The sequence below is a fragment of the Dendrobates tinctorius genome, unplaced genomic scaffold (genome assembly GCF_039654945.1).
Source record: "Dendrobates tinctorius isolate UK_male_01 unplaced genomic scaffold, ASM3965494v1 ptg000089l, whole genome shotgun sequence".
In the NCBI taxonomy this organism is placed as follows: Eukaryota; Metazoa; Chordata; class Amphibia; order Anura; family Dendrobatidae; genus Dendrobates; species Dendrobates tinctorius.
The window spans coordinates 18,516,899-18,544,527 of record NW_027361757.1 but is presented as its reverse complement, the minus strand read 5'-3'; the positions used below and the strand labels follow the sequence as shown (position 1 = coordinate 18,544,527).

At 43.9% G+C, this 27,629-nt stretch overlaps 1 protein-coding gene across 1 annotated transcript in view; it reads left to right on the top strand.

Moving 5' to 3' along the window:
• LOC141098247 (uncharacterized) overlaps positions 1–27,629 on the top strand; it is a 129,735-nt gene that overhangs the window by 65,220 nt on the left and 36,886 nt on the right. Inside the window, exon 3 of the mRNA XM_073585876.1 lies at positions 11,051–11,212. Within this exon, the coding sequence (XP_073441977.1) occupies positions 11,051–11,212 (162 nt within the window). The remainder of the gene's footprint in view (positions 1–11,050; positions 11,213–27,629) is intronic.

Genomic DNA, 27,629 nt, shown 5'->3' with positions numbered 1-27,629 from the left:
TTGTATATTAATAGCCCTTTAAATTTATTTGCTTCACATTTCCAAATAATTCAATAGGATTTACTACAATGTCCTAACATAAAAACGAAAGAGAATGTGGTGACTTGTCTTTCATCTGGTCTGATAATTCCAGCCAAAAGGCAGTAAGAAGATCAGGATTGTCTAGCACATCCTGAGCCTCAAAGTAGAGGATGCCAAGATCAAGAAAAGGAAAACCATGCTGTGAAGTTGTTCCCAGCAGCGGACTCTATTTCTGATCGCGAGGATGTTATTAAAAGAAGTTCTCCACGTAGACAATGCTGCACATTCCTCAGGGAACTGGGTCCTACGCCAGTCTGTGGTTTTCAAGGGGAATTTTAATTTTCTCATTTTTACGTCACCTTTGTTATTTGAAGGAAATGGGCATTACTTCAGGTGATATTATATAGTGGTTGTAAATGCTTTAAATGAAATAAAATATATAAATTAGTGTTTTGTCAAAGATCCAGGTCATTTATTTTACAAAGATATAGGATGTAATGCAATTGTACAGATAGGAAACAAATGACATTTCTAGACATTCTAAAACAATGATGAAGAAACCCGTTCTAAGTTTACCTTCTTATTTCTTTGTGGTTCAGTGATACTGAAAAATAATACACACAAAAGACCATAACTCAAATTCCATCTAACCTGCTGGTCCAGTCCGAGAAAAATATAACAGAGGTTTTGTGACCCTTTCATCGGTATTGCAGCTATTAGTATCTATTATGTCAAAGTCACAAAGTAGTCCAAAATATCTTTACAACATGACTTGTATTTCATGGGTTTCCTGTTGCTTTTATAACACCAACGTACCATGCAGCCCTGTATACAAGGTCTTGCCCTGTTTCCAATAGGGAACACAATCTAAATTTTCAATCACAGACCCTATGGCCATTTTATTTGGATTGATTGTAAGAGAGAAGCCTTAAGGCTCCAATACACATTAGACTTATGAAGGCCAAACCGACCTATATTGATGGGTTCAGCCAGTTTTCTAATGTTTATGGGGGCACTGGCCGAGTAATGCTTGGGGGAGATGTCGATCGCGCATGTCTGATTTCAGATCGCAAAATGCATGACTTTCTCGGAGATAAGTCAATTGGCAGCTCATGGAGAACAAGGGAGCACTTGGCCAAGTGAGAGCTTCTGTGTATGGGAAAATTGGTTGAGATGACAGTCGAACAAAGCAACATTTGGCAGTCAGCTATCAAATATGTATAGCCAGCTTTAGGGTGTCTGACAGCACTCATACGTATTTGATTGTGAGTGCATCCAAAATTAAGGTGCATTGTCTTAGATGCACACCACTCTTAACAAATTAAACTCCAGCTCCAACCTGTCAGACATAAGAATATAGAGGCCAGAAGCCTTCATATTTCTAGATGTAAAACATCTCTAAAAGCTGTCCCCACTGTCCTATATATAAAGTTATCTCTTTACCTACAGTATCTTTACTTGACATTCACTTGGCAAATGATTTAGGAAGTTATAAATCTAGGAATTGGAACTGTTAGTAAGGGAAATGTGAATCATATAGACGACACAACAGGATATAGCAAGGACATCCTAGTTGACTAGACGCATAAATCAAGATCCTAGACTTTAAGTTCAGCTCCGGCTCTCAGCAGCTTCTGAGCTTACAAGAATCTAAACTGAAGACTGCTATAAATTGGCGGTGGGACTCCAGCGGACCCTGGGAATGAGGGGACACTGCTGTGCAGGAAACTGACACAAGCCCCATTTGGCTGCTCCCTGAACAGTTTGGTGGCTAGAAAAAAATAATGAAGGAGACGCAGCTTTATATAAACACCACAGCCCATATAAACTCTGGATCGGTAGAGGTCCCGGAAGTTTGATCCTGAGAATAAGTGATGACATATCCAAGTGATGGGAATACCCCTCTACTGTTAAAACCTTTCCATGCAATAATATATGATTTTCTTAGCATTTGTTGTCTTATATTGCAAAATACATCTTATATAATCCCTTTTAGAAGTCATCATGAATTTACTGTGTGCTTCTTAGTGCAGGTAGTGCTATGCTCATAGGTAAATAATGCAATTAATTATCCTTTGACTAATAATTCATCAGTTGTTACTGCAGGTTCACAAAGACATCATGGAACGTAACAGAAGGTTAGCCTCATCTCTCCCTTGTAACGCTCTGCTTACATAAGCGTAGGTTGTAACATGGAGATACCTTAGAGTGAGTAATCTGGAAAATGGATAATGAACCAGGCAATTGAATGTCACTCATGTAACAAAAGGTTATAGCTTCTTTCGTAGGAAGATTTCATATCACTTTAATCCAGTCGTGTTCCTTATGTGTAGTTTATGGGGTTCTTTCACTTCAAAGAAATCTCTATTTATTGACCTAAGGCAAAAATGTACATCTGCTCTTCCAGCTGCATGTCCTCAGGATATTGCTGCTGTAATGGGCAGTTTTCCTGGTGGAAGTCAGGCATGTGAGAACAAGCATAAGGTGCAGCTAAGATACATCAGTGACCAGACAAGGCAACATCTGTTAACTAAATGACACTGGATATAAGAACAGCTATTATACAGTATATTCTGGTAGCATACCTACATTCACCTTAGTCAAGGATAATTTATATAACATAAAACTTCATCGATATATTAGGGATTTATCCCATAAGTGCCCACCAAGCCTAATGTGGAACCCCCTAGTAGTAACGTTTTGGTAGATAACATGAGATGCTTCAATTGACAATTGAGGGGAAGCCTGATATGTTCTCCGTTTATTTGCTATCTGACTGCAAAATCAATGTCACTGCTTGATATAATCCAAGCCAATAGTTTGAGGATCTGTGTTTGACCTTATATTTGATTGAGATGCGTCTCGTTTTGAAATACTTTAAATTTGTTTTTCACTGAGATCATTTTGTGAAAGTCAAATTCAGTTTTACACACAATTTTTCTCTCACATATGAAAAAAGTCTGTTTTTTTTTCTTTGGCCCATGCCTCTTTTTTCACAGTACTTGTTGAATCCTTGATCTTAGCCATTCGTACCTATTAAAAAGTATCATACAGACAGCAAGCAAATGACATGATCAATGATACAGATCGAATCTGCATTTTTGTTTTTTTTCATGGTGGACGATCATTCCATAAAATCAATGACACGTGAATGTGATAAGGCACATCGATTGTAATGGGTCTGTGATATATCCAGAAAGAATGGATAGCACATATATTAAAAACTTGTGTTTAAAAGAGCCCTTAAGGGTACGTGCACACGCTGCGGAATCCGCTGCGGATTAATCCGCACGGATTTTGCAAAAACCACAGATAATCCGCAGGTCCAAAGACCTGCGGATTATCTGCGGTTTTGCCTGCGGTTTGGTCCTGCGGATTCACTATCTCCACAATGGTGGAGATAGGAACCCGCAGCGGTTTCCGCAGAAAGAATTGACATGCAATTCTTTCTGCGGATTCAAAACCGCAGCAAATCCGCGCGGTTTTTTCCGCAGCGTCGGCACAGCATTTTTTTTTTCCCATTCAAATGAATGGTACTGTACACCGCAGCTAAAACTGCTGCGTGTCCGCAGCGGCCAAAACCGCTGCGGAAACGCAGAGGAATCCGCAGCGTGTGCACACAGCCTAAGGCTATGTGCACACACTGCGTTTTTTGCTGCGGTTCCGCTGCGGTTTTGGCCGCAGCAGAACTGCAGCAGTTCTGCAGACAGTGTACAGTAGCATGTTATCCTATGGGATTTACAATTTTCTGTGCACATGCTGCGGATTGTTAACTGCGGAAAAGCTGCGGTTTTGAATCCGCAGAAAGAAATGACATGTCACTTCTTTTCTGCGGATTCTGCTGCGGTTTACCATCTCCTCCATTGTAGAGGTGATAAACCACAGGCCAATCCGCAGGTAAAACCGCAGGTCATTTTACCTGCGGTTCCGCAGATAAAAAATCCGCAGACCAATCCGCAGTGTGTGCACATAGCCTTATAGAAGAATAAAAACTGTGACATTTACCGTATATTCCTATTTTGCGAGCTAACATGCCTATATAACCTAACTATTAATGAGGTTGTCCACTACTTGGACAACCCCTTCTGAATCCCTGTTTTCCCCCAGTAAAATTATAAAACTTAGGCCACGTTCACACGTTCAGTATTTGGTCAGTATTTTACATCAACATTTGTAAGCCAAAACCAGGAGTGACTGATAAATACAGAAGTGGTGGTGACGTGTTTCTATTATACTTTTCCTCTGTTTCTCTCCTGATTTTGGCTAGAAATACTGATGTAAAAGACTGAACAAAAACGCGTTGTCAGTTGTGGCTCTCCCGGGAATTACTGTGACCAATCAGCGCTGGCTTCACTCTTCCATGCTTTGGACAAGTCAAGACATCTGGTGGAAGTGAGAGAGCAGCCACAGTTTTCACGTCCTCCAGATGTCATTTAAGACATTCTGAAACATAGTGTTTCAGAAGGGGTAGACCGAGTAGTGGACAGCTCCTTTAAATAAATCCAAATGAGTCTAACTGGAATATAAGAATCAATATAGTATTTTTATTTTTGGAGCCAAAAGTTCAGGGCACACCTTTGTGCAGTCATTACAGGAACATTTCCTAGTTGCCGTCTTTGTTCTAAAGCTACCAAATAAATTAAGTGCGGGGCAGATGCTCCTGCGTGACAGCAAAATAAATTACGATGCGCTTCTACACATAGGACGGAAATTGTGTAAATTTTCTCCGGTAAAACCTCATTGGAAATCATGTGCAATCATCATGTGCTCCGCATGGTATTATTGTTGAACATTTCATCTTCACAGTAGTCCACACATAATGAAGAAAGCGGAAAGTCATTGGTTTGGCATTTCCCTAATATTGCGTTTGTTATGGGAAAGCGTTGAGTTCACTTCCTGCTTTTGTAGAGAGAGATGAAGAGTGTAAAAGAAATGAGCACAGCTTGTTTCCATGAATCTGATCATTATTTTTTTTGCAAAGTGATGACATTGGCAGCATGGAAAACGCTAATGTGCATTCAGTAAATGAAACAAAAAGTGATGATAGCGGTGGCCACAAGCGTTGAGGCTTCCTTTGATCACGATGATTTGCTAATAATTATCTTACAATGTGCATCATGAAAACAAAGTATTTTTAGTTGCTGTAACATGAGAGGGAATTTATACCATGAATTCTTTAAAGATAAATGCACAACTCCTTTGATTATCATTTTTGAAGTACATTTTACTGAAACGCCATGCCACTGATCACTGGGAAACTTAGGAAAACTGGAAACTCATCTGAATCACTCCCTGGAAGTCCACTAAGTCATGCCAAAAGGAGAACGTTGTAATGATCTATAGGCTTTAGAAACAAAATGGAGTTCAGTGAAAAATTTTTGGAGTGTCAGCACTGTCCTGTCAAACACAAAATCTTTCTCTGTTCAGTTGTTTGAAACCTCTTTATTTTTTTTAAATACAGAAAAGGTTTATTCAGAATCACACGAGTTCAGCACCAATCTTTTTGTTAAACATAAGATCATTATAGATTTTTTTTTTTTTTTTACATATACAGCTCTGGCAAAAATTAAGAGATCACTGCACAGTTTTATAAAAATCAGTTTCTTTACATGACTGGCAGCCATTCCATTCCAGTGTCAGTTGAATTTCAACCAGAGTACACCCCATTCTACTTAATGTGCTTCTGATTAGGTCATCACCTGAACCAAATCTTATTTAACGAAGGAAAGTTTAAAAAACCCTGCTGTGGTGTTCTCAATCCTCTTGCAATAGGACAAGCTGGATGGCAAAACAAGTGCTAGTAATATCCCAAAATTAATAGGAGTGAAAAAATAACTTTTAACCATGCCAAAGGAGTTGAAAAGAAAAGTCTTGCGTGAGGAAAAAGGGCTCAATTCTGGCTTTACTAGCAGAGGGATACAGTGATCATCATGTTGCCTCCATCCTTAAAATTTCTAAGACGACTGTCCATTACAACAAGATCAAGCAGCAGACATTGGGGACAACAAAGCTACAGACCGGCAGAGGGCGAAAACGACTCTCCACTGATCGGGATGACCGTCATCTTAGTCGAATGTCACTCAGCAACCATAGGATGACATCAAACGACCTATAAAAGGAATGGCAAATGGCAGCTGGGGTGATGTGCATGGCAAGAACAGTTCGCAACAGGCTCCTAGAGGCAGGGCTCAAGTCATGTAAAGGTAGAAATAAAGCCTTTCATCAATGAGAAGCAAAGGAGAACCAGGATGAACTTTGCCAAAGACCATAAGGATTGGACCATAGAGGACTGGAGTAAAGTAATTTTCTCTGATGAGTCTAATTTGCAGCTTTGCCCAACACCTGCTCATCTAATGGTTAGATGGAGACCAGGAGAGGCGTACAAGCCACATTGTCTTGCACCCACTGGGAAATTTGGTGGAGGATCGGTGATCATCTGGGGATGCTTCAGCAAGGCTGGAATTGGGCAGGTTAATCTTTGTGAAGGACGAATGACTGAAGCCGCATACAAAGTTATCCTGGAGAAACAGTTGATTCCTTTGGCTCAGGCATTGTTCTCCAACTCTGAGGACAGGTTTTTCCAGCAGGATAATGCCCCATGCCACACAGCTAGGTCAATCAATGTGTGGATGAAGGACCACCACATCAAATCTCTGTCATGGCCAGCCCAATCTTCAGTCCAGAACCCCATTGAAAACTTCTGGAATGTAATCAAGAGGAAGATGGATAGTCACAAGCCATCAAACAAAGAAGAATTGATTAAATTTTTGAACCAGGAGTGATTAAAAATCATGGTTATTCCACAAAATAATGATTTCTGAACTCTTCCTGAGTTAAAACATTAGTATTGTTGTTTCTAAATGATTATGAACTTGTTTTCTTAGCATAATTTGAGGTCTGCAAGGACTGCATTTTTTTGTTATTTTGACCATTTCTCATTTTCTGAAAATAAATACAAAATTTAGTGCTTGGAAATTCAAAGACATGATGAAAGTAGTTTATAGAGTAAAAGAGCAATTTACATTTTACTCAAAAATATACCTATAAAGAGAAAAATCAGACAAATTGAAAATTTTGCAGTGGTCTCTTAATTTTTGCCAGAGCTGTATATTACAAAACGAAAATATTAATACAGCCAAAAAGTCATACACCCTCCCCAATGAACCAATACTCTTTTTCTGGTGCACAACATGTTCTGGAAAACAATTGAGATTAAAGTATTAATAAATTAAAAAACACATCTCTCACCAACTCCTCAGATACCACCCCAGGGCATCTAATCTAGTTTCCCCATTGCTTACCAAATTTACCCATTCTTTCCCTTTTAACATGTATCTTCTTTTCCATCAGTATAGCGTTATTGAGATTTCTAATTATCTCATTTACCAATTGAGGATTAGTTTCCAACCAGTATTTGGCTATAATAATTATTATTATTATTATTATTTATTGTTATAGCGCCATTTATTCCAGGGGTATACATAATAAAAACAAGTACAATAATGTTAAACAATACAAGTCATAACTGGTACAGGAGGAGAGAGGACCCTGTCCACGAAGGCTCACAATCTACAAGGGATGGGTGAGAATACAGTAGGCGAGGGTAGAGCTGGTCATGCAGCGGTTTGGTGGATCGGTGGTTACTGCAGGTTGTAGGCTTGTCGGAAGAGGTAGGTCTTGAGGTTCTTTTTGAAGGTTTCGATGGTAGGTGAAAGTCTGATATGTTGTGGTAGAGAGTTCCAGAGTAGGGGTGATGCGCGAGAGAAATCTTGTATGCGATTGTGGCAAGAGGAGATAAGAGGGGAGTAGAGAAGAATAACATCTTTATTTTTTTTAAATCGAAAGGAAATTAAAAAATGAAAAAAAAAATGGTGTTGTGTAAAAGTCTGTATGAACAAATGCATTCTCGATTCTGTCCCAAATCTTTGTCCAGTTCTTGCAGATTTTATCCTGAATGGACCTAAATCTACGGCTTCAGGGCCCCGTTTTACTTAGCGACGCACCAGCGATCCCGACAACGATATGACCTGGTAAGGATCGCTGGTGCGTCGCTAAATGGTCGCTAGTAAGCTGCCAAACAGGCAGATCTCTTCAGCGATGCAGCAACCATCCAGCGGTCTGTATAACGACCTCGGCGGTCGTTGGTACCTTGTCACACAGCAGCTTTTCTGAAGATTCCCACCTGCGTCCCTGAGTTCTGCTTCGCCAACGAGGTCGCTCGTCGGGGTCAAACACAGCGATGCGCGCTGACCAGCGGGACACCGACGATGAATAAATGGCCCAGGACATTTGAGCACGATCAGCGATATCCAGCGGGGGGGGGCGGTCACCGCTGCGTGTCACATGTAGCGAGATTGCTGGCGAGGTTGCTGTTGCGTCGCAAAATCGGTGACGCTACAGCGATCTCACTATGTGAGATGGGGGCTTTAGAGAAGAGTCATCCTAAGGTGCTGTATTAAATACACTTTAAAAAAGACAGGTGAATAGAATATCATGGGCTGGGGATAACTATCTGTTAGCTCCTAGATAATGCTGACAAAATATAGTGTGTTTGACCTACACATCACAGGAGTGCCGTAAATCTTGCTTCTTCTCAGAATTCAGCCATGAGGTCAGTCGCCATGCATCATTACACATTTTCTGTTGATGTAACCTTCTAACACTATTCATCTGGTTAAAAGCAGTGATCCTTTCCTCTGACAACTCACAGAAACACCTTGTTGCAATACTTAGTTGAATGTTGAAGGGCAAATATTTCCTTCACATAAAAGAAAATGACTTGATCCATAAAACAGACTACCATGGTTGTCCATTCCTTCCTCTGTGCCTTCGATTATAAGATAGGTAGCTAAAGGATAACAATAGATATTACTTCGCGTGAACTTCCACCTGTGAAAAAAACCATCTGTTATTGTAATTAATTCCCCCATGTAAATAACTTTCTTCCCTTGAGATGCTTACAATCCTCAGATAATAATAATAATTTTATTTTTATAGCGCCGACATATTCCGCAGCACTTTACATTTCAGAGGGGATTTGTACAGACGATAGACATTACAGCATAACAATAATCACATAGATCATAACAGATACCAAGAGGAATGAGGGCCCTGCTCGCAAGCTTACAGTCTATGAGGAAAAAGAGGAGACACGAAAGGTGGATGGTAACAGTTGCCCTGATTGTATGGACCAGCCATAATGGTAACAGTACAGACGCAGAGGGCTAATGGATGCATAAAGCATGTGGGAACATGATGCAGGGAACGATGGTTATGGTAAAAACTTTTGGCTGTGCCTCATAGGGATAGATTAGGTTAATGTGTTGAGGTGGTAGGCCAGTCTGAATAAATGAGTTTTCAGATGTTATTTACAGAGGACACTTCATCAAATTTTTAATGTTGCTCTAGACCAGGGGTGGGGAATCTTTTTTCTGCCAAAGGAAATTTGGATAGTTATACCATCCTTCGGGGGCCGTACAAACTCCGCCCACAAATTACATCCTGACTCTGGCACTGGCTTCATGACTTAATCTTTCATTGCATGCCCTTCAATGTTCAGCAGTGAGCACTGCGTGTGTCTGCCAACAGAGCAAGAAGAAATTAATGAGCTCGTGGCAATCAAAATACAGCTCCCTGCCCAAGAATGCGGTCCCTGAGAATCTGCTCGGGGGCCTGATAAAAGGTCATCGAGGGCCGTAAATGGCCCTGGGGCCTGAGGTTCCCCACCCCTGCTCTAGACAGATGAAGTAATAGTGACTGAAAAGTAAAATCAACATTTTTTTATTAATTTATTTTGCTTCTCGGTTACAGGAATATCAACAATCAAAGTATTTGGCACTTAATGAATGAACATTTTTTTTTTTAATGGGTCAGACAGTTTTCACTGGAGATGTGTACTTCCTCCCCTTTTTATGTTTACCAATCATTTTCTAGTAACAGTAGAAGGTCACACCCCCAGTGAAAATTGTCTGATAACTTTGTTAAATCCGTCGAAGCGCTTGGATAGCGCAAAACGATCGTTGTCAGCTCCCTCTGCACTCCTGATGTCACTCCCCCGGCCCGACATGTGTAACATGTGCCAATAAATCAAGCAATGTCTTCATCAGCTCATTGAGTGTGACCTCATTTCTACTTGGATATACAGAGCATTGTGAGTTCTCAGGTCTAGCACCCGAAGCTGCCAGTTATCAGCGCTCCGAATGCCGCACACCAGCTGAGGATATACGGTAACAGCGGTGCCGTCCGCGTTTTTTCTTTCATTTATACAAATCCAAGTGGGTGTCAACGTATTAGGCTTCAAATTCTTTGGTTGCTAATATCTCTGCAATATTGAGGCGAAATTAAAAAAAAAAGTTTTTTTTAGCTCTGCATCCACTATTGCATCCTGTGTCCAATTCAACATGAAATTTTGGTGAAAGGTCCTCTTTTAAGATTTATTTAGACAAGCCAATAATCGGGAACCAGTGTTCATTAGAACGCTTGTGTACACATGACCAGGATCACCCAACAAACAAATGATTGGATTGCTCATTGCAGAATTACAATTATCATTCCTGGCAGCAACTCATATGTGTAAGTGGATAATGTGCTACCAGTCAGCAATTTCTCTGTTTTTTTGTACACCCTGGCAGGTGATTACTGATATTGCACAGACCAGTCAAAAAAAATAGTCTTCTCATCAGCAATGGACATATAAAGTTGAAATTAAAAGAACACCAGGGGGCGCCACAATAAGTATGAAGCATCAATGTCTAGACACAAGAGTATTTTTATAAATGTGCTAGGTTTTGCCTTATCCAACAATATAAAAAAAATATTTAATAGTGGGAACAGCCCTTGAGAAAGCTTTGGTGAAACAGGTTTGAAAAAAAAAATTGGGTAAAAAAATATAATGCTATGGGTACCAAAAGGGGAACAGCTGCTCTAAACCCATATGAAGCTAAGAATATGCCACCCTATAATTTGTATCCTATTCAATATGTTTTGAAAAAATGTATTTTAAAATGAAATTGTTAAAATAATTTTTCAGGTCAACCAGGGAGCAGCGAAAGCACTCGGATCTGGTCTTGGATATTTGGAACATATTTGTCAACTAATAGAAAAAATAGGACAGCTTCAGGAGCATAATCTGAAACTGCAGAAGCAAGTCTTCTCATTACAAAAGGAGGACAAAGTGAAACAAATGAAAGAGGTAAGAAGCAGGGCCGTATTTAGAGTTTATGCTGCCCTATGCACTTTTAGTGCTGCCTCCCCATTGGTGAGTATGACTAATGCAGACACTTTGGCAAAAATCGCTGATGTGAAAGTAGCCTTTCTCCATAGTGCAGCCATCTCCCCAGTGCACCCATTTCCTCAGTGCAGCCATCTCCTCAGTGCAGCCATCTCCTCAGTGCACCCATCTCCCTAGTGCAGCCATCTTCTCAGTGTACCCATCTCCCTAGTGCAGCCATCTCCCTAGTGCAGCCATCTCCCTAGTGCAGCCATCTCCCTAGTGCAGCCATCTCCCTAGTGCAGCCATCTCCTCAGTGCAGCCATCTCCTCAGTGCAGCAATCTCCCTAGTGCACCCATCTCCCTAGTGCACCATCTCCCTAGTGCAGCCATCTCCTCAGTGCAGCCATCTCCTCAGTGCAGCCATCTCCTCAATGTACCCATCTCCCTAGTGCACCCATCTCCCTAGTGCAGCCATCTTCTCAGTGCACCCATCTCCCTAGTGCAGCCATCTCCCCGGTGCAGCCATCTCCCTAGTGCAGCCATCTCCCTAGTGCATCCATCTCCTCAGTGCACCCAACTCCCCAGTGCAGCCATCTCCCTAGTGCAGCCATCTCCCTAGTGCAGCCATCTCCTCAGTGCACCCATCTCCCCAGTGCAGCCATCTCCCCAGTACACCTATCTCCCCAGTGCAGCCATCTCCTCAGTGCACCCATCTCCCTAGTGCAGCCATCTCCTCAGTGCACCCATTTCCCCTGTGCAGCCATCTCCTCAGTGCACCCATCTCCCTAGTGCAGCCATCTCCTCAGTGCACCCATCTCCCTAGTGCAGCCATCTCCTCAGTGCAGCCATCTCCTCAGTGCAGCCATCTCCCTAGTGCACCCATCTCCCTAGTGCACCATCTCCCTAGTGCACCATCTCCCTAGTGCAGCCATCTCCTCAGTGCAGCCATCTCCTCAATGTACCCATCTCCCTAGTGCACCCATCTCCCTAGTGCAGCCATCTTCTCAGTGCACCCATCTCCCTAGTGCAGCCATCTCCTCAGTGCAGCAATCTCCCTAGTGCACCCATCTCCCTAGTGCACCATCTCCCTAGTGCAGCCATCTCCTCAGTGCAGCCATCTCCTCAATGTACCCATCTCCCTAGTGCACCCATCTCCCTAGTGCACCCATCTCCCTAGTGCAGCCATCTTCTCAGTGCACCCATCTCCCTAGTGCAGCCATCTCCCTAGTGCAGCCATCTCCCTGGTGCAGCCATATCCCTGGTGCAGCCATCTCCCTGGTGCAGCCATCTCCCTAGTGCAGCCATCTCCCTAGTGCATCCATCTCCTCAGTGCACCCATCTCCCCAGTACACCTATCTCCCCAGTGCAGCCATCTCCTCAGTGCACCCATCTCCCTAGTGCAGCCATCTCCTCAGTGCACCCGTTTCCCCAGTGCAGCCATCTCCTCAGTGCACCCATCTCCCTAGTGCAGCCATCTCCTCAGTGCACCCATCTCCCTAGTGCAGCCATCTCCTCAGTGCAGCCATCTCCTCAGTGCAGCCATCTCCCTAGTGTACCCATCTCCCTAGTGCAGCCATCTTCTCAGTGCACCCATCCCCCTAGTGCACCCAACTCCCCAGTGCACCCATCTCCTCAGTGCAGCCATCTCCTCAGTGCAGCCATCTCCTCAGTGCAGCCATCTCCTCAGTGCAGCCATCTCCTCAATGTACCCATCTCCCTAGTGCACCCATCTCCCTAGTGCAGCCATCTTCTCAGTGCACCCATCTCCCTAGTGCACCCAACTCCCCAGTGCAGCCATCTCCCTAGTGCAGCCATCTCCCTAGTGCATCCATCTCCTCAGTGCACCCATCTCCCCAGTGCAGCCATCTCCCCAGTACACCTATCTCCCCAGTGCAGCCATCTCCTCAGTGCACCCATCTCCCTAGTGCAGCCATCTCCTCAGTGCACCCGTTTCCCCAGTGCAGCCATCTCCTCAGTGCAGCCATCTCCTCAGTGCAGCCATCTCCCTAGTGTACCCATCTCCCTAGTGCACCATCTCCCTAGTGCAGCCATCTCCTCAGTGCAGCCATCTCCTCAATGTACCCATCTCCCTAGTGCACCCATCTCCCTAGTGCAGCCATCTTCTCAGTGCACCCATCTCCCTAGTGCAGCCATCTCCCTGGTGCAGCCATCTCCCTAGTGCATCCATCTCCTCAGTGCACCCAACTCCCCAGTGCAGCCATCTCCCTAGTGCAGCCATCTCCCTAGTGCAGCCATCTCCTCAGTGCACCCATCTCCCCAGTGCAGCCATCTCCTCAGTGCACCCATCTCCCTAGTGCAGCCATCTCCTCAGTGCACCCGTTTCCCCAGTGCAGCCATCTCCTCAGTGCACCCATCTCCCTAGTGCAGCCATCTCCTCAGTGCACCCGTTTTCCCAGTGCACCCATCTCCCTAGTGCACCCATCTCCCTAGTGCACCCATCTCCCCAGTGCACCCATCTCCCCAGTGCACCCATCTCCCCAGTGCACCCATCTCCCCAGTGCACCCATCTCCCCAGTGCACTCATCTCCTCAGTGCTGCCATCTCCCTAGTGCTGCCATCTCCTCAGTGCACCCATTTCCCCAGGGCACCTGTTTCCCCAGTGCACCCATCTCCCTAGTGCAGCCATCTCCTCAGTGCACCCATCTCCCTAGTGCAGCCATCTCCCTAGTGCACCCATCTCCTCAGTGCAGCCATTTCTCCAGTGCACCTGTTTCCCCAGTGCAGCCATCTTCTCAGTGCACCCATTTCCCCCCTCCCTGCCCGCTGGGCTCATTCTCATCTGCCCCCTCCCCCCGCTCATACTCATCCCACCCACCCCCCCGCTCATACTCATCTCCCCCCCATACTCATCTCCTCCCCGCTCATACTCATCTCCCCCCCTCATACTCATCTCCCACTCATACTCATCTCCCCCCCTTATACTCATCTCCCCCTCCCTGTATGCATGCCTGGGCTCACCTCGCGCGGTCCCTGCATGTATCTACCGCTCCAGGCGCTGGCATTCCTGTGTCTGTGAGCGGTCATGTGATACCGCTCATTAAGATCATGAATATGGACGCCATGCCTATGGGAGAGGAGTGGCATCCATATTCATTACTGTAATGAGCGGTACCACGTGACCGCTCACAGACACAGGAATGCCGGTGCCGGAGACCATCGGAGCTGCAGGCACCGCTGGAGGAGGTGACAGGTGAGTATGATGTTTTCAAAAGGGGAGGAGAGGAGAGGAGAGGGGAGGATCCGATCCCAACTTCCATTATTAAAAAAAAAAAAACTTTGCCCAGTTGCCACCCTCCCGCATCGTCCTGCCCTAGGCACGTGCCCGCGGGTGCCTAGTGGCAACTACGGCCCTGGTAAGAAGCCTGAATATCTACTGTACTGTCTACTGTAGCACTGGCATCCTCAACCTGTAGCTCGGGAGCCACATGTGGCTTGTGGGCGAAAGGGAGGTCTCCTAATTGTGACTTGTATGAGTATCGCTGCACAGAAGAGAATATCTGGATGTGCATATCCTGGTGGGGGGAATGGGGAGATAAATAAAAATAAAAAGCTAAAGATAGGATGATTCTGTAATCTAGAGGGTACTTTAATTTGATGAGATAGTGTAGAGGATTTGCTTGATATGTGAAAACCAAATGAGTGCAAAGTATATTTAAAGTGTTTGTAATTATACTGCCTACATGTGAAGGTATAATGTCGCATTGTGCTTTTTGTTGAGAAGCTTTGGCAGTCATCATACTGGTAATGGTGGTCTGAGTGTCATTACGGTGTGGGGTAGGCTTGAAGTAGCTTGAGACAATCTCTGAGTTAAATGTGGCACTCAAAGTAAGAAAGGATTTTGACTGCTGCTGTAGAGCATTGAGTCATATAATATGTATCATCATTGGCAGAAACAACCACATTGAGATACTGCCACACATAGTTCTGGGACTTGTCCATGGTTCTGGTATGATAGAAGGGACTGCAGAACAATTTCTCTCACCCATGACAGCACCACTGAGAGAGGGGATCCGCCCTTCAGGGACAGGAACCTACAGATAAAAAGGGCGACACCTCTCCTCCGCCCCCAGTTGGGTTCCTGTCCCTGACGGGTGACCTACAGATGAAGAGCAGCAGCAGCATAACCTGAGCCAAGGCCGTCCCGTCCGGGCATTGACAGTGGGGAGGCCCATGTCACGGCGGGTACGGTTCCTGAAACCGCCACTGTTGCGGCAGATATGGTCGACAGGGTGAGTGGGGGAGGATGGAGTCGGCCCTCCAGAGAGGAGGCTGGGGCTGGCGGGGACCCAGGACATGCACGGGCAGGGCCATGGTATACCAAGATGGCCACTGCCCCGGAAATGGATGGGCGACTTCCAAGTCCCCGGGTCGACACATGCGCGGCGTGCGCTCCCCGGGAAGAGCGGTGCAGGATGGGAACAGAAGTGACGTCACACACCGGGAATTTCAAATGAGGAACGCTGGAAATGCTCCTGGCTGGAAGCATCCTGTGCACAATGGAGGACAGCGACCAGCAGCAGGAGCAGCAGCCCAGGCAGCAGCAGCAACATCACCGACAGAAGGAGTGGGACAGGTGTGACGGCCATTCCAGTAGCCACTCCACGCAGCAGGTCAGCCGCAAGAAGCAAGTCACCATCTGGAGATCATCCTACTCAGGATTTCATTCCACCTGCCGAACAGGTACCTGCAACCACATATATGGGTGAGTGATCTTCGAGAATGTTCACCATTGTAATAGGCTTCTTTTTCCTTATTAGGGAAAGAAGAAGGGGAAAAAGAAAAACAGGGAATGCCCCACTTGTAGCAGAGCCTTGCCACTATCATGGGATAGTATAAGAAATTCCGGCACTCAAAAGAAATATATGCAGAAGAAATTTATTTGTACAACAGATTCTCCCAAAATTATATGACGTTTCGGTCTACAACTCAGACCTTCATCAGACTGGGAACAAAAGACAGAAAAACACAAAAAAAAACAATAAAAAACATAAAAACCACTGTGTTTCAGAATCAATATTACAAGGGCTAATGGAAGATGATACTCATCAAAAATGTAAAAATATATGACAAAAAAACGAGAAACACCAGTTAACACAAGGTTCACAGTTAATATATGACAGAAGTATCTAAAAATGTTGATAATATAACAAAGTTACTTATAACATGTTTAGTTGCGTACAGGAAAAAAAATAAAATAAATTTTAGAGAAATTACCGGATCAAAGGAAATATACGAGAATATTTCCTTTGATCTGGTAATTTCTCCAAAATTTATTTTATTTTTTTTCCTGTACACAACTAAACATGTTATAAGTAACTTTGTTATATTATCAACATTTTTAGATACTTCTGTCATATATGAAGTATGAACCTTGTGTTAACTGGTGTTTCTTGTTTTTTTTGTCATATATTTATACATTTTTGATGAGTATCATCTTCCATTAGCCCTTGTAATATTGATTCTGAAACACAGTGGTTTTTATGTTTTTAATTGTTTTTTTTTTGTGTTTTTCTGTCTTTTGTTCCCAGTCTGATGAAGGTCTGAGTTGTAGACCGAAACATCATATAATTTTGGGAGAATCTGTTGTACAAATAAATTTCTTCTGCATATATTTCTTTTGAGTGCTGGAATTTCTTATACTATACATTTTGAGGAGTGGTATCCTTTTCCGTGCACCTCGAAGATAGAGTGACGTGTACTCTATTCTTATCATGGGATAAGAAGCTCTGCGAATCATGCATTCAAGAAGTACTTTGTGAGGAAACCCCAAATTTTGCCTCTGATCTAAGAGCTGTAATCAGATCGTAGGTTCAGAATGCCCTTACATCCCTGAAATATGGGGAGAAAGCAAAAAAGGACACTGTAGTGGGTTACCAGTCAGATTCCTCAACATCAGAGGAAATCCTCTCACATATGTCGGACTCCTGCTCCTCGTCCTCAGACGAGGAAACAGGAGGGTGTCATTGTTTCCCGTTAGAGTAGGTAGACGCACTAGAAAAAGCAGTAAAGTCAACATGGTGGTGTTGGACCCTCACCCCGATAGATCGGTTCAGGACAAAAAGTTCGGGGGACTGGTCAAAAAAACGCAGGTTCTTTCCATTAAACAAGAACGTCCAAGGCCTGATAAAAAAACAATGGGAGAAGCCGGACAGTCCAAAGCCCCGAAACTCGATGTAGCTGTCGTGAAGGCCTCAAAAAAGTTTGCCCTCCCCTTTGAGGACATGGGTACTCTTAAAGACTCCCTAGATAAAGAAGCCGATACTTTTCTCAAGGGGGCTTTGGAATCGGCAGGAGGGAGTCTTAGGCCTACCATAGCGGCCACATGTACCTCCAGAGCCTAATGGTATGGGTTGACCAACTCGAGAAACAGCTGAGGGAAGGCACACCGAGAGAAAAAATTCTGGAGTCCATCCCAGTAATAAGGGGAGCGGCAGCCTTCTTGGCGGACTCATCGGCTGACTCAGTCCGATTACCATCCAAAGTGGCAGCACTATCAAGTGCAGCCCGAAGAACATTACGGCTCAAATGCTCGCCAGGGGACTTACAAATGAAAATGAAGCTTTGCTCCATCACTTGTGAGGGGAAGTTCCTATTCGGCGAGACACTAGATGATATCCTCCAGAAGGCAGGGGATAAGAAAAAAGGATTTTCAAACCTGGGGCTGGCAGAATTTAAGAGATCCTTTTGGAACAAAAAAATTTTCCAGAGAAGGCCTCAGAGGGAACATTGATGGGATGAGGGAAGAAAGATAGAGGATTCCTCTTCAGTAATTCCTCCCGGGACAAGAAGCCCTCTAAGTGACAGTTTGCCCAGGGTGGGAGGGAGATTAACCCTTTTCTTTCCAGCCAGGAGGAAAATATCAAACAGCCCGTGGATACTAAATGTGATCGAGTCTGGCCTGAGGATAGACTTTCTCTCTCTCGCACCTCAAAAATACGTGGTGACCCCGCTAAGATCATCTACCTGAGAGCAAAAAGCTCTAGAACGCGAGGTCCTAAATTTAGTAAAGAAAGGAGTCCTGCAGGAGGTTCCCCTTCAGGAGACAGGCAAAGGGTTCTACTCCCCACTCTTTCTGGTGACCAAACCAGACGACACTTTCCGAACTATTATAAATCTAAGGAAGCTAAATGGATATGTCAAAAATCAAAGATTCAAAATGGAGTCAATCAAGTCCACCATCAAAATCCTGTTCCCGAACTGCTTCATGACAGTATTAGACCTCAGCGACGCGTACTATCACCTTCCATTCACAGAGACTCCCTGAAATACCTAAGACTAGCTGCCTCTATAGAGGGAGTGATAAGGGAATTCCAATACAGAGCCTTGCCGTTCGGAATATCCATAGCCCCACAGGTATTTACAAAAATAGTGGCAGAAATGATGGCCCACCTAAGGGAGTAGGACATATTAATAATCCATATTTGGACGACTTCCTAATAGCAAGCGATTCGACACAAAATTGCAGTGAACAGAGGGACAGGGTGATGGGCACTCTACAAAACCTCGGCTGGCTTTTAAACCAAAAAAAATCGAGGTTGGAGCTCAGCAAAGTACAGGAGTTCCTAGGGCTCATGCTGGACTCAAGCAAGCAAGCGTATCATCTCCCATACTGCAAAAAAAGAGAAAATTGCGCAAATAGTGGCAAGAGCAATACAAAATCCCTCCATGACACTAAGGAAAGCAATGTCACTACTGGGGTCTCTCTCTGCCTACTAGAGATCTCTAGTGGGACGTTCTAGCCAACCAGTTAATGCTAGGGGGCCACTTAGAGGGTCGATTAACACTAGGTTCCAAAACTATTCATTCCCTAGCCTGGTGGGGAAACAACGTCAACCTATCCAAGGGGATTCCCTGGGTAATAAAAATAGCACACATAATTACCTCGGATGCAAGTCCCACGGGTTGGGGAGCACATATGGACAGCAAGGAGGCTTGGGGAATGGAGAGGTCAGGAACTAAAAACCTCCTCAAACCAGAAAGAACTCTTGGCAGTAGGCTATGCCTTGACACACTTCCAACCCTTGCTGCGGGGTCATCATATCCGCATATTTTCAGAGAACCAGGTGACGGTGGCCTATATAAATCATCAGGGAGGAACCAGGTCCCGAGCCCTAATGGACACTACCTCCAAAATCCTCAGTCTAGCGGAATCAAACCTACTATCTCTCTCTGCATTACACATTCGGGGGACAGAAAACCAGATGGCAGACTTTCTAAGCCGCACCCAGTTACGACAGGGAGAATGAGTCCTAAAACAGTCCATTTTTCAGCAGATTGTAGAGATGTGGGGAACCCTGGACATAGACCTGTTTGCCGACTTCAAAAACAAAAAAGTGGAAACATTCTGTTCCTTAGACCCCAGGGGGAATCCTCGGGCCCTGGATGCTTTTATGTTTCCGTTGACCCAAAAACTGACATACGCTTTCCCCCCCCGATCATTCTCATTCCGGCAGTCATAAGAAAAGTCAGAGAGGACGGTACAAGAAAGATATTAATAGCCCCCTTCTGACCCAAAAGAACTTGGTTCTCCTGGCTGAGAATGCTCCGTCACCGACCCTTGGATCCTACCAAATCTACTATCTCAGGGACTGGTGTTACACCCTCGGGCAATGAACCTCCAGTTAACAGCATGGAATTTGAAATTGCACTGCAGAGGGGAAGGGGGTTCTCAGAGAACCTAATTACTACACTACAAAAAAGTATGAAACCGGTCACAACAAAAGCCTATGGGAAAACCTGGAAAAAATTTCTATCCACCTCCGGGGTAAGAATCAAGGATGGCGTCCAGATGGAGAAAATTCTTGAATTTTTACAGAGAGACCTAGAGCAGGGGTAGACGGTTAATACATTAAAAGTACAAATAGCAGCCTTAGGTGCCCTTTATAACCATGACGTGTCAGGCAATCCTTGGATAGCACAGTTTATTAAGGCCGCAACCAGGTCTAGGCCAATAATTAGCCAAAAATTACCATCATGGGACCTGAACCTGTACTATCCGCATTAACAAGTTCCCCGTTTGAGCCGATCCAGTCAGCACCCCTAAGAATCTTGTCATTAAAAACTGTGCTTCTGTTGGCGCTAACATCAGCTCGCAGAGCCAGCGATATTCATGCTCTATCAGCACTGCCACCATTTACAAAAATTCTAGAAGATTGAGTCATCTTAAAACCTCTATCTACCTAAAGTGGCATCTCACTTCCATAGGTTCCAAGAAGTAGTCCTTCCTTCTGCCCAAATCCTAAGAATAGGGGAGAGGAGAGATTTCACACCCTAGACGTGAAAAGATGCCTAGTTTGGTATTTAGAGGCCACCAAAGGGTGTAGGAAGGAAGGCTCTCTTTGTTTTGTTTCCAGTGGCCCAGGAAGGGACTCAAAGCATCCATGAGTACCCTGGTAAGGTGGATAAGGGACGCAATTGCCCTGGCCTATTCATCCAGCGGGAATACCATCCCGGAAGGTTTGAGAGCTCATTCCACAAGACCAATGGCGACCTCATGGGCTGAAAGATCTGAGGTATCGATAGAACAGATCTGTAATGCGGCCACCTGGTCAACACCTTCAACCTTTTTCAGACACTATCGCTTAGACCTAGCCTCTACGTCTGACTTGACCTTTGGGAGAAGGGTCCTTCAGGCTGTGGTCCCTCCCTAAGCTACCAGTTTCTGTAATTCTCTCCGTGGTGCTGTCATGGGTGAGAGAGAATAACATAGTTACTTACCGATAACGGTATTTCTCGGAACTCATAACAGCACCCGCTTATTCCCCCCCATTCACGTGTGCGGTGAGCACGTTTTACTGTTTGTAGAGTGTTTTCATTTAAGCACTGTGCTCCTAATAAGTCATGTTATAATGTTATGTATATATTTGTTGTTAACTGACCCTCTGATGCTCTGTAACCAACTGGGGGCGAAGGAGAGGTGCCGCTCTTTTTATCTGTAGGTTCCTTTCCCTGAAGGGTGTATCCCCTCTCTCCGTGGTGCTGTCATGGGTTCCGAGAAATACCGTTATCGGTAAGTAACTGTTATTTCACTTCGTAAAAGGAATCTGTCAGCAGGATTTCACTATCCATACTTTTTACATGTGCATGTAGATCTTTCAAAGAAAAGTCCAGCAACATCTTTATGTGGCCAGTGTGTTCCTCTGTTACTGAAAAATCAATGTTTGAAATGATTTGCAGTTGAGGTTGAAGCCTTTTGTCACTCCAGCTCTATTCTCGGTGCAGCGATACCTCTTCCTGTTTAACTAAGAACTCCTAGCATGACATCACAAAGCATAGATACTGTCAGTCAAGCAGGAGCAGGCAGCGCTCAGTGTGCAATACAGGTTAAGTGACAGAGGCTTCGGATCTACCAATAGCCTTCAGCCTCATTTGCATATCAATTAAAATGAAAATTTCTCAGTAATAGACGAATGGACTGGCTATGTAAAAGTATTACTGAACTTATCTTAAAAAAATGTAATATTGGCATATAAATAGTTGGGGTGGGGTGAAATCCGCTGACATTCCTTTTAAAACAGATGTGATATGCAACATTGCATCACGAATCCCAATATGTTATGTTTCTTCTGAAATAATTGGATTTTTCCCCAAGGGTTATTACACGGCTTCCAGGACCACCAATGTGCAAAATAAGATACTGCTTAAAATATAGCACCGTATATATTATCTTCTATACAGCTGGCTCCTGCCACACAGCCTTGATATCCATATTGCGCACTGATGAAACAGCTGTAATGACATCAGAACACATGTTCATCAGATAAAGTGCTTAACGTGCGGGAAGTAGCTCATGTGGTATCAAGCTACAGCTTAGGGACTGTGTGTATGTAGTTTTGTTTGTTGAATATTTGTATAAATATATGTATAGGCTTTATAAAACAAGTCATGTGAGACAAATGACACCTGTTTTGAATTCCCTTGCTCGGACTTCTGGGCTGGAGCTCCCTCTGGAGGTTACTGGGAGTAGTGGAGCTGGCCAGTCTGATGGAAGTTTGCCACCTGATGAAGATGATTGGGAATCTGGAATTACTAGCTGGGAGCATATAAGTGAGCAGGCTTCCCTTTGTGGTTGCTGTTGATTTCCTCCTTGTGCATTTGAGCTATTCAGTCTCCTGCCTGATCTTCATGGTTCAGTTAACCCCTTACCTACAATTGACGTAATATTCCGTCCATGTGACCATGGACCTAATTACCATGGACGGAATATTACGTCATCGCGATCAGCAGCGCCCACGTGGTGAGCGCCGCTGATCGCGGCCGAGTGTCAGCTAATTATCATAGCTGACACCCGGCACAATGTGTCAGGGGCGGTCACGGACCGCCCCCGACACGTTAACCCCTTGCACACCGCGATCAAACACGATCGCGGTGTACCGGGGGTTAAAGGGAAGCATCGGCAGGGAGGGGGCTCCCTCCGTGCTTCCCTGAGCCCCCCACAGCAGCGCAATGTGCAGCGCTGCTGCGGGGGGCTCCTTTCCTGCAGGTCCCCGGATCCAATATGGCGACGGGGACCTCCGGGGGCCTGCAGGAAGCTGGCTTCCTCAGTGCCTGCAAAGCGCAGGCATGAGGAAGCCTGTGCAGTGCCTGTGACAGATCGCTGATCTGTCACAGTGATCTGTGATGTGACAGATCAGCGATCTGTCACAGGACAGTTATGTCCCCCCTGGGACATTGTAATAAAGTAAAAAAAAAAAAAAAAAAAGTGTAAAAATAATTTAAAAAAAATCGCTAAATAAATTCAAAAAAAAAAAAAATATTCCCCAATAAATTCATTTTTTGGAAATAAAAAAAAACAAAACAATAAAAGTACACATATTTGGTATCGCCGCGTCCGTAACGACCCGCCCTATAAAACTGTCCCAATAGTTAACCCCTTAAGTGAACCCCTTAAAAAATAAAAATAAAAAACGAAGCAAAAAATAATGATTTATTATCCTACCGCCGAACAAAAAGTGCAATAACGCGCGATCAAAAAGACGCATATAAATATCCATGGTACCGCTGAAAACGTCATCTTGTCCCGCAAAAAACGAGCTGCCATACAGCATCATCAGCGAAAAAATAAAAAAGTTATAGCTCGCAGAATAAAGCGATGCAAAAATAATTATTTTTTATATAAAATTGTTTTCATTGCATAAAAGCGCCAAAACATAAAAAAACAACCTAAATGAGGTATCGCTGTAACCGTACTGACTCGAAGAATAAAACCGCCTTATAAATTTTACCACACCCGGAACGGCGAAAACGCACCACCCAAAAGAAATTCATGAAACGCTGGTTTTTGTTCATTCTGCGTCCCAAAAAACGAAATAAAAAGCGACCAAAAAATGTCACATGCCCGAACATGATACCAATAAAAGCGTCAACTCGTCCCGCAAAAAATAAGACCTCACATGACTCGGTGGGTCAAAATATGGAAAAATTATAGCTCTCAATATGTGGTGATGCAAAAACTATTTTTACAATAAAAAGCGTCTTTTAGGGTGCGACAGCTGCCAAACTTAAAAACCGCCATAAATAGTAAATCAAACCCCCCGTTATCACCCCCTTAGTTAGGGAAAAATAATAAAATTAAAAAAATGTATTTATTTCCATTTTCCCATTAGGGTTAGGGCTAGGGCTAGGGTTAGGGTTAGGGTTAGGGCTAGGGTTAGGGCTAGGGTTAGGGTTAGGGCTAGGGTTAGAATTGGGGGTTTCCACTATTTGCGCACATCAGGTGCTCTCCAAACGCAACATGGCATCTGATCTCAATTCCAGCCAATTCTGCGTTGAAAAAGTCAAATGGTGCTCCTTCCGTTCCAAGCTCTGCCATGCACCCAAACAGTGTTTTACCCCCTCATATGGGGTATCAGCCTACTCAGGACAATTTGCAAAACAACTTTTGGGGTCCTATTTCTCCTGTTGGCCTTAGGAAAATAAAAATTTTGGGGCAAAAATATCATTTTTGTGGAAAAAAATTTTTTTGTTATTTTCACGCCTGGGCGTTATAAACTTCTGTGAAGCACTTGGGGGTTCAAAGTTCTCACCACACATCTAGATAAGTTCCTTGGGGGGTCTAGTTTCCAAAATGGTGTCATTTGTGGGGGGTTTCCACTGTTTTGGTACATCAGGGGCTTTCCAAACGCGACATGGTGTCCGATCTCAATTCCAGCCAAAAAAGTCAAATGGCACTGCTTGCCTTCCGAGCTCTGCCATGTGCCCAAATAGTCATTTACACCACATATGGGGTATCAGCATACTCAGGACAGATTGCACAATAACTTTTAGGGTCCTGTTACCCTTGGAAAAATAAAAATTGGGGGTGAAAAGATCATTTTGTGGAAAAAATATGATTTTTTAATTGTACCGCTGTACATTATAAACTTCTGTGAAGCCCTTGTGGGTTCAAAGTTCTCACCACATATCTAGATAAGTTCCTTAGGGGGTCTAGTTTCAAAAATGGGGTCACTTGTTGGGGGTTTCCACTGTTTAGGTACATCAGGGGCTCTCCAAACGCGACATGGCGTCCGATCAGAATTCCAGCCAATTTTGCATTGAAAAAGTCAAACGGCGCTCCTTCCCTTCTGAGCTCTGCCATGCGCCGAAACAGTGGTTCCCCCCCACATATCAGGTATCAGCGTGCTCAAGACAAATTGCACAATAATTTTTGCAGTCCAATTTCTCCTGTTACACTTGGTAAAATAAAAAAAATTGAACCTGAAGTAATTTTTTTTGTGAAAAAAAGTTAAATGTTAATTTTTTTTAAATATTCAAAAAATTCCTGTGACGCACCTGAAGGGTTAATAAACTCCTTGAATGTGGTTTTAAGCACCTTAAGGGGTGCAGTTTTTAGAATGGTGTCACTTTTGGGTATTTTCTATCATATAGACCCCTCAAAGTGGCTTCAAATGTGATGTGGTCTGTAAAAATAAAATGGTGTTGCAAAAATGAGAGATCGCTGGTCAACTTTTAACCTTTATATCTTACTAACAAATAAAAATTTTGGTTCCAAAATTGTGCTGATGTAAAGTAAACATGTGGCAAATGTTACTTATTAACTTTTTTGTGTGCCATATCTCTGTGATTTAAGGGCATAAAAATTCAAAGTTGGAAAATTGCGGAATTTTCAAAATTTTCGCCAAATTTCCGTTTTTCTCACAAATAAACGCAAGTTATATGAATGAAATTTTACCACTAACATGAAGTACAATATGTCACGAGAAAACAATGTCAGAATCACCGGGATCCATGGAAGCGTTTCAGAGTTATTACCTCATAAAGGGACAGTGGTCAGAATTGTAAAAATTGGCCCGGTAGTTAACGTGCAAACCACCCTTGGTAGTGAAGGGGTTAAGTGATTCTTTTGCTAATCCCTTGCATCTAGTCTGGTTGTGCCTTTTTTTTGCTTTCTGCTTTGTTGCGAGAGTTCAGCATACTTCCTCCTGGGGGCAGCGCTGGGCCCCGCTCCATATGTTACAGCTTGTGCTAGTTTGTTCAGTCCCCTGTTATATTAGTATCTTTTGCTTTGCTTCCAGTTCACACCTGAGTGCTGATCTAGCGGGGGTGAGGTCGTGTGGCCTCAGGTTTTTTGTATATCAGATGTGTTGGATTTTTCAGGGTTTTTCCGTGATTGCAGACAGTATATTTTCTGTCCTGTCCTATTTAGACAGTTTTGGCCCCATCATTTGCTCAGTTTAATTTCTGCCTGTGTTTGTGTTTCATCTTGTCTCACTGACAATATATGTTTGGGGGGGCTGTCTATTCCTTTGGGGATCTGCTCCGGGGCAGTTTAGATTTTACCTTTCTGGCTTTAGGCTTAGTTAGTTCTCTGGCTGTGCCGAGGCATCTAGGGCATCGTAGGAATGCTCCACGGCTACTGCTAGTTGTGTTGTTAGGATCAGGGGTCTGCAATCCGCTCAGTTACCAACCTCTCTGGTCTCCTGGTGGCTTAGCCTGTTCCTGCCATCCTCCTCGGTGACCCATTCATAACAGACACCCATACTGTCACAAGTCAGTTGTCGGGTATCCTTCCCTGTCCCTAAAGCTAGGGGCAAATTAACTCACCCTGTTACCCGGATTACTTCCGATGGTGAAGACACCGGGGCCATGTACCTAGTCTTATCTCCTGAATATGCCCTCAGTCTATCCCCTCCCCCACCCAGGGAAGAGGGGAGTAGTAGTGTACTGCAATACACCAACTGGATAAACAAGGTAATATGAACAGGGATAAAGGAAAATACCAATCATACGAATATAATCACAAAAACATCAGAGGTATACACCGGGGAGTGGAGGATGGGATCAAACAAAAGTAGAAGGAAGGGAATTAGCACACACCCAAAACCTAGCAACAGCCCCAGATAAATCCACCAAACTCCTTCTAAAATAACCTCCAACCACCAACTATAAACCATGCAGCATGTCAGGGCCCAGATTATATAGGAGATGAGAGAGGCCAACAGTGAACAGCTGAGAGCCTTAATGCAGGAAAACTTCCAAGAGCTGTTAACTGAGCAGATTAACCTAGGCACTGCTAAAAAAAACCCTGCACCTTTTAATATGAAGGTGAAGTGCTTTTAATCAGTGCAGGAGTAGGAGAAATCAGATACTGCGGTGTTCTGGCTCCTCTCTGTCGCGATAAACCTGTGACACATACAGATTAGTCAAAAGTCATTTGAATGTAATTCCGATGTGTATGGGGGCTTCCTGATGATGGCAGGGGAGAAAATGATCCAACTGTTGGAATATCAACTACAGATGCTTTTCTTTTCAGGAGGATGCTGCCAGAGGTGTGAGTCAGTGGCTATTTCCTCTTTCCCCATTGAAAATACATAACTGTTCGTCCAAACCGTCTGCTCATGGGCATAGGGGGAGTCGGTAGAGATGTCTAGGCATAATGAGCGTTCATCCAACAACTCTCTCATATGTATGGCCAGCATTACAATTCAGAGATCTTGATGATATTTTGTGTTTCTCTTATAATGTATTGATGTACTGATTTCCAATACTCTTAAATATTTTGGTTTAGATTATTATTATTTTTTATTATAGAACCATTTATACCATGGGCTTTACATGTGAAAACGGGTATACGTACATAATAAAAACAAGTACAATAATCTTGAACAAAACGAGTCACCCACTGGTACAAGGACGCTGCCCGCGAGGGCTCACAGTCTACAAGAGATGGGTGAGGATACAGTAGGTGGTGAGACTATATAAGAAATATTCTTCATTATGCCACTTACTAGAAGTTAAGAGCAGGTAACAAAACAATAAGTACAGAACTGATAAAACCACAAATGCAAGCATACTTGACGTGATGCTCATAAATATATGTCTAAATAATAAATTTATCAAATATCCATTCACAACCCCTGTATACCCAGATACCATA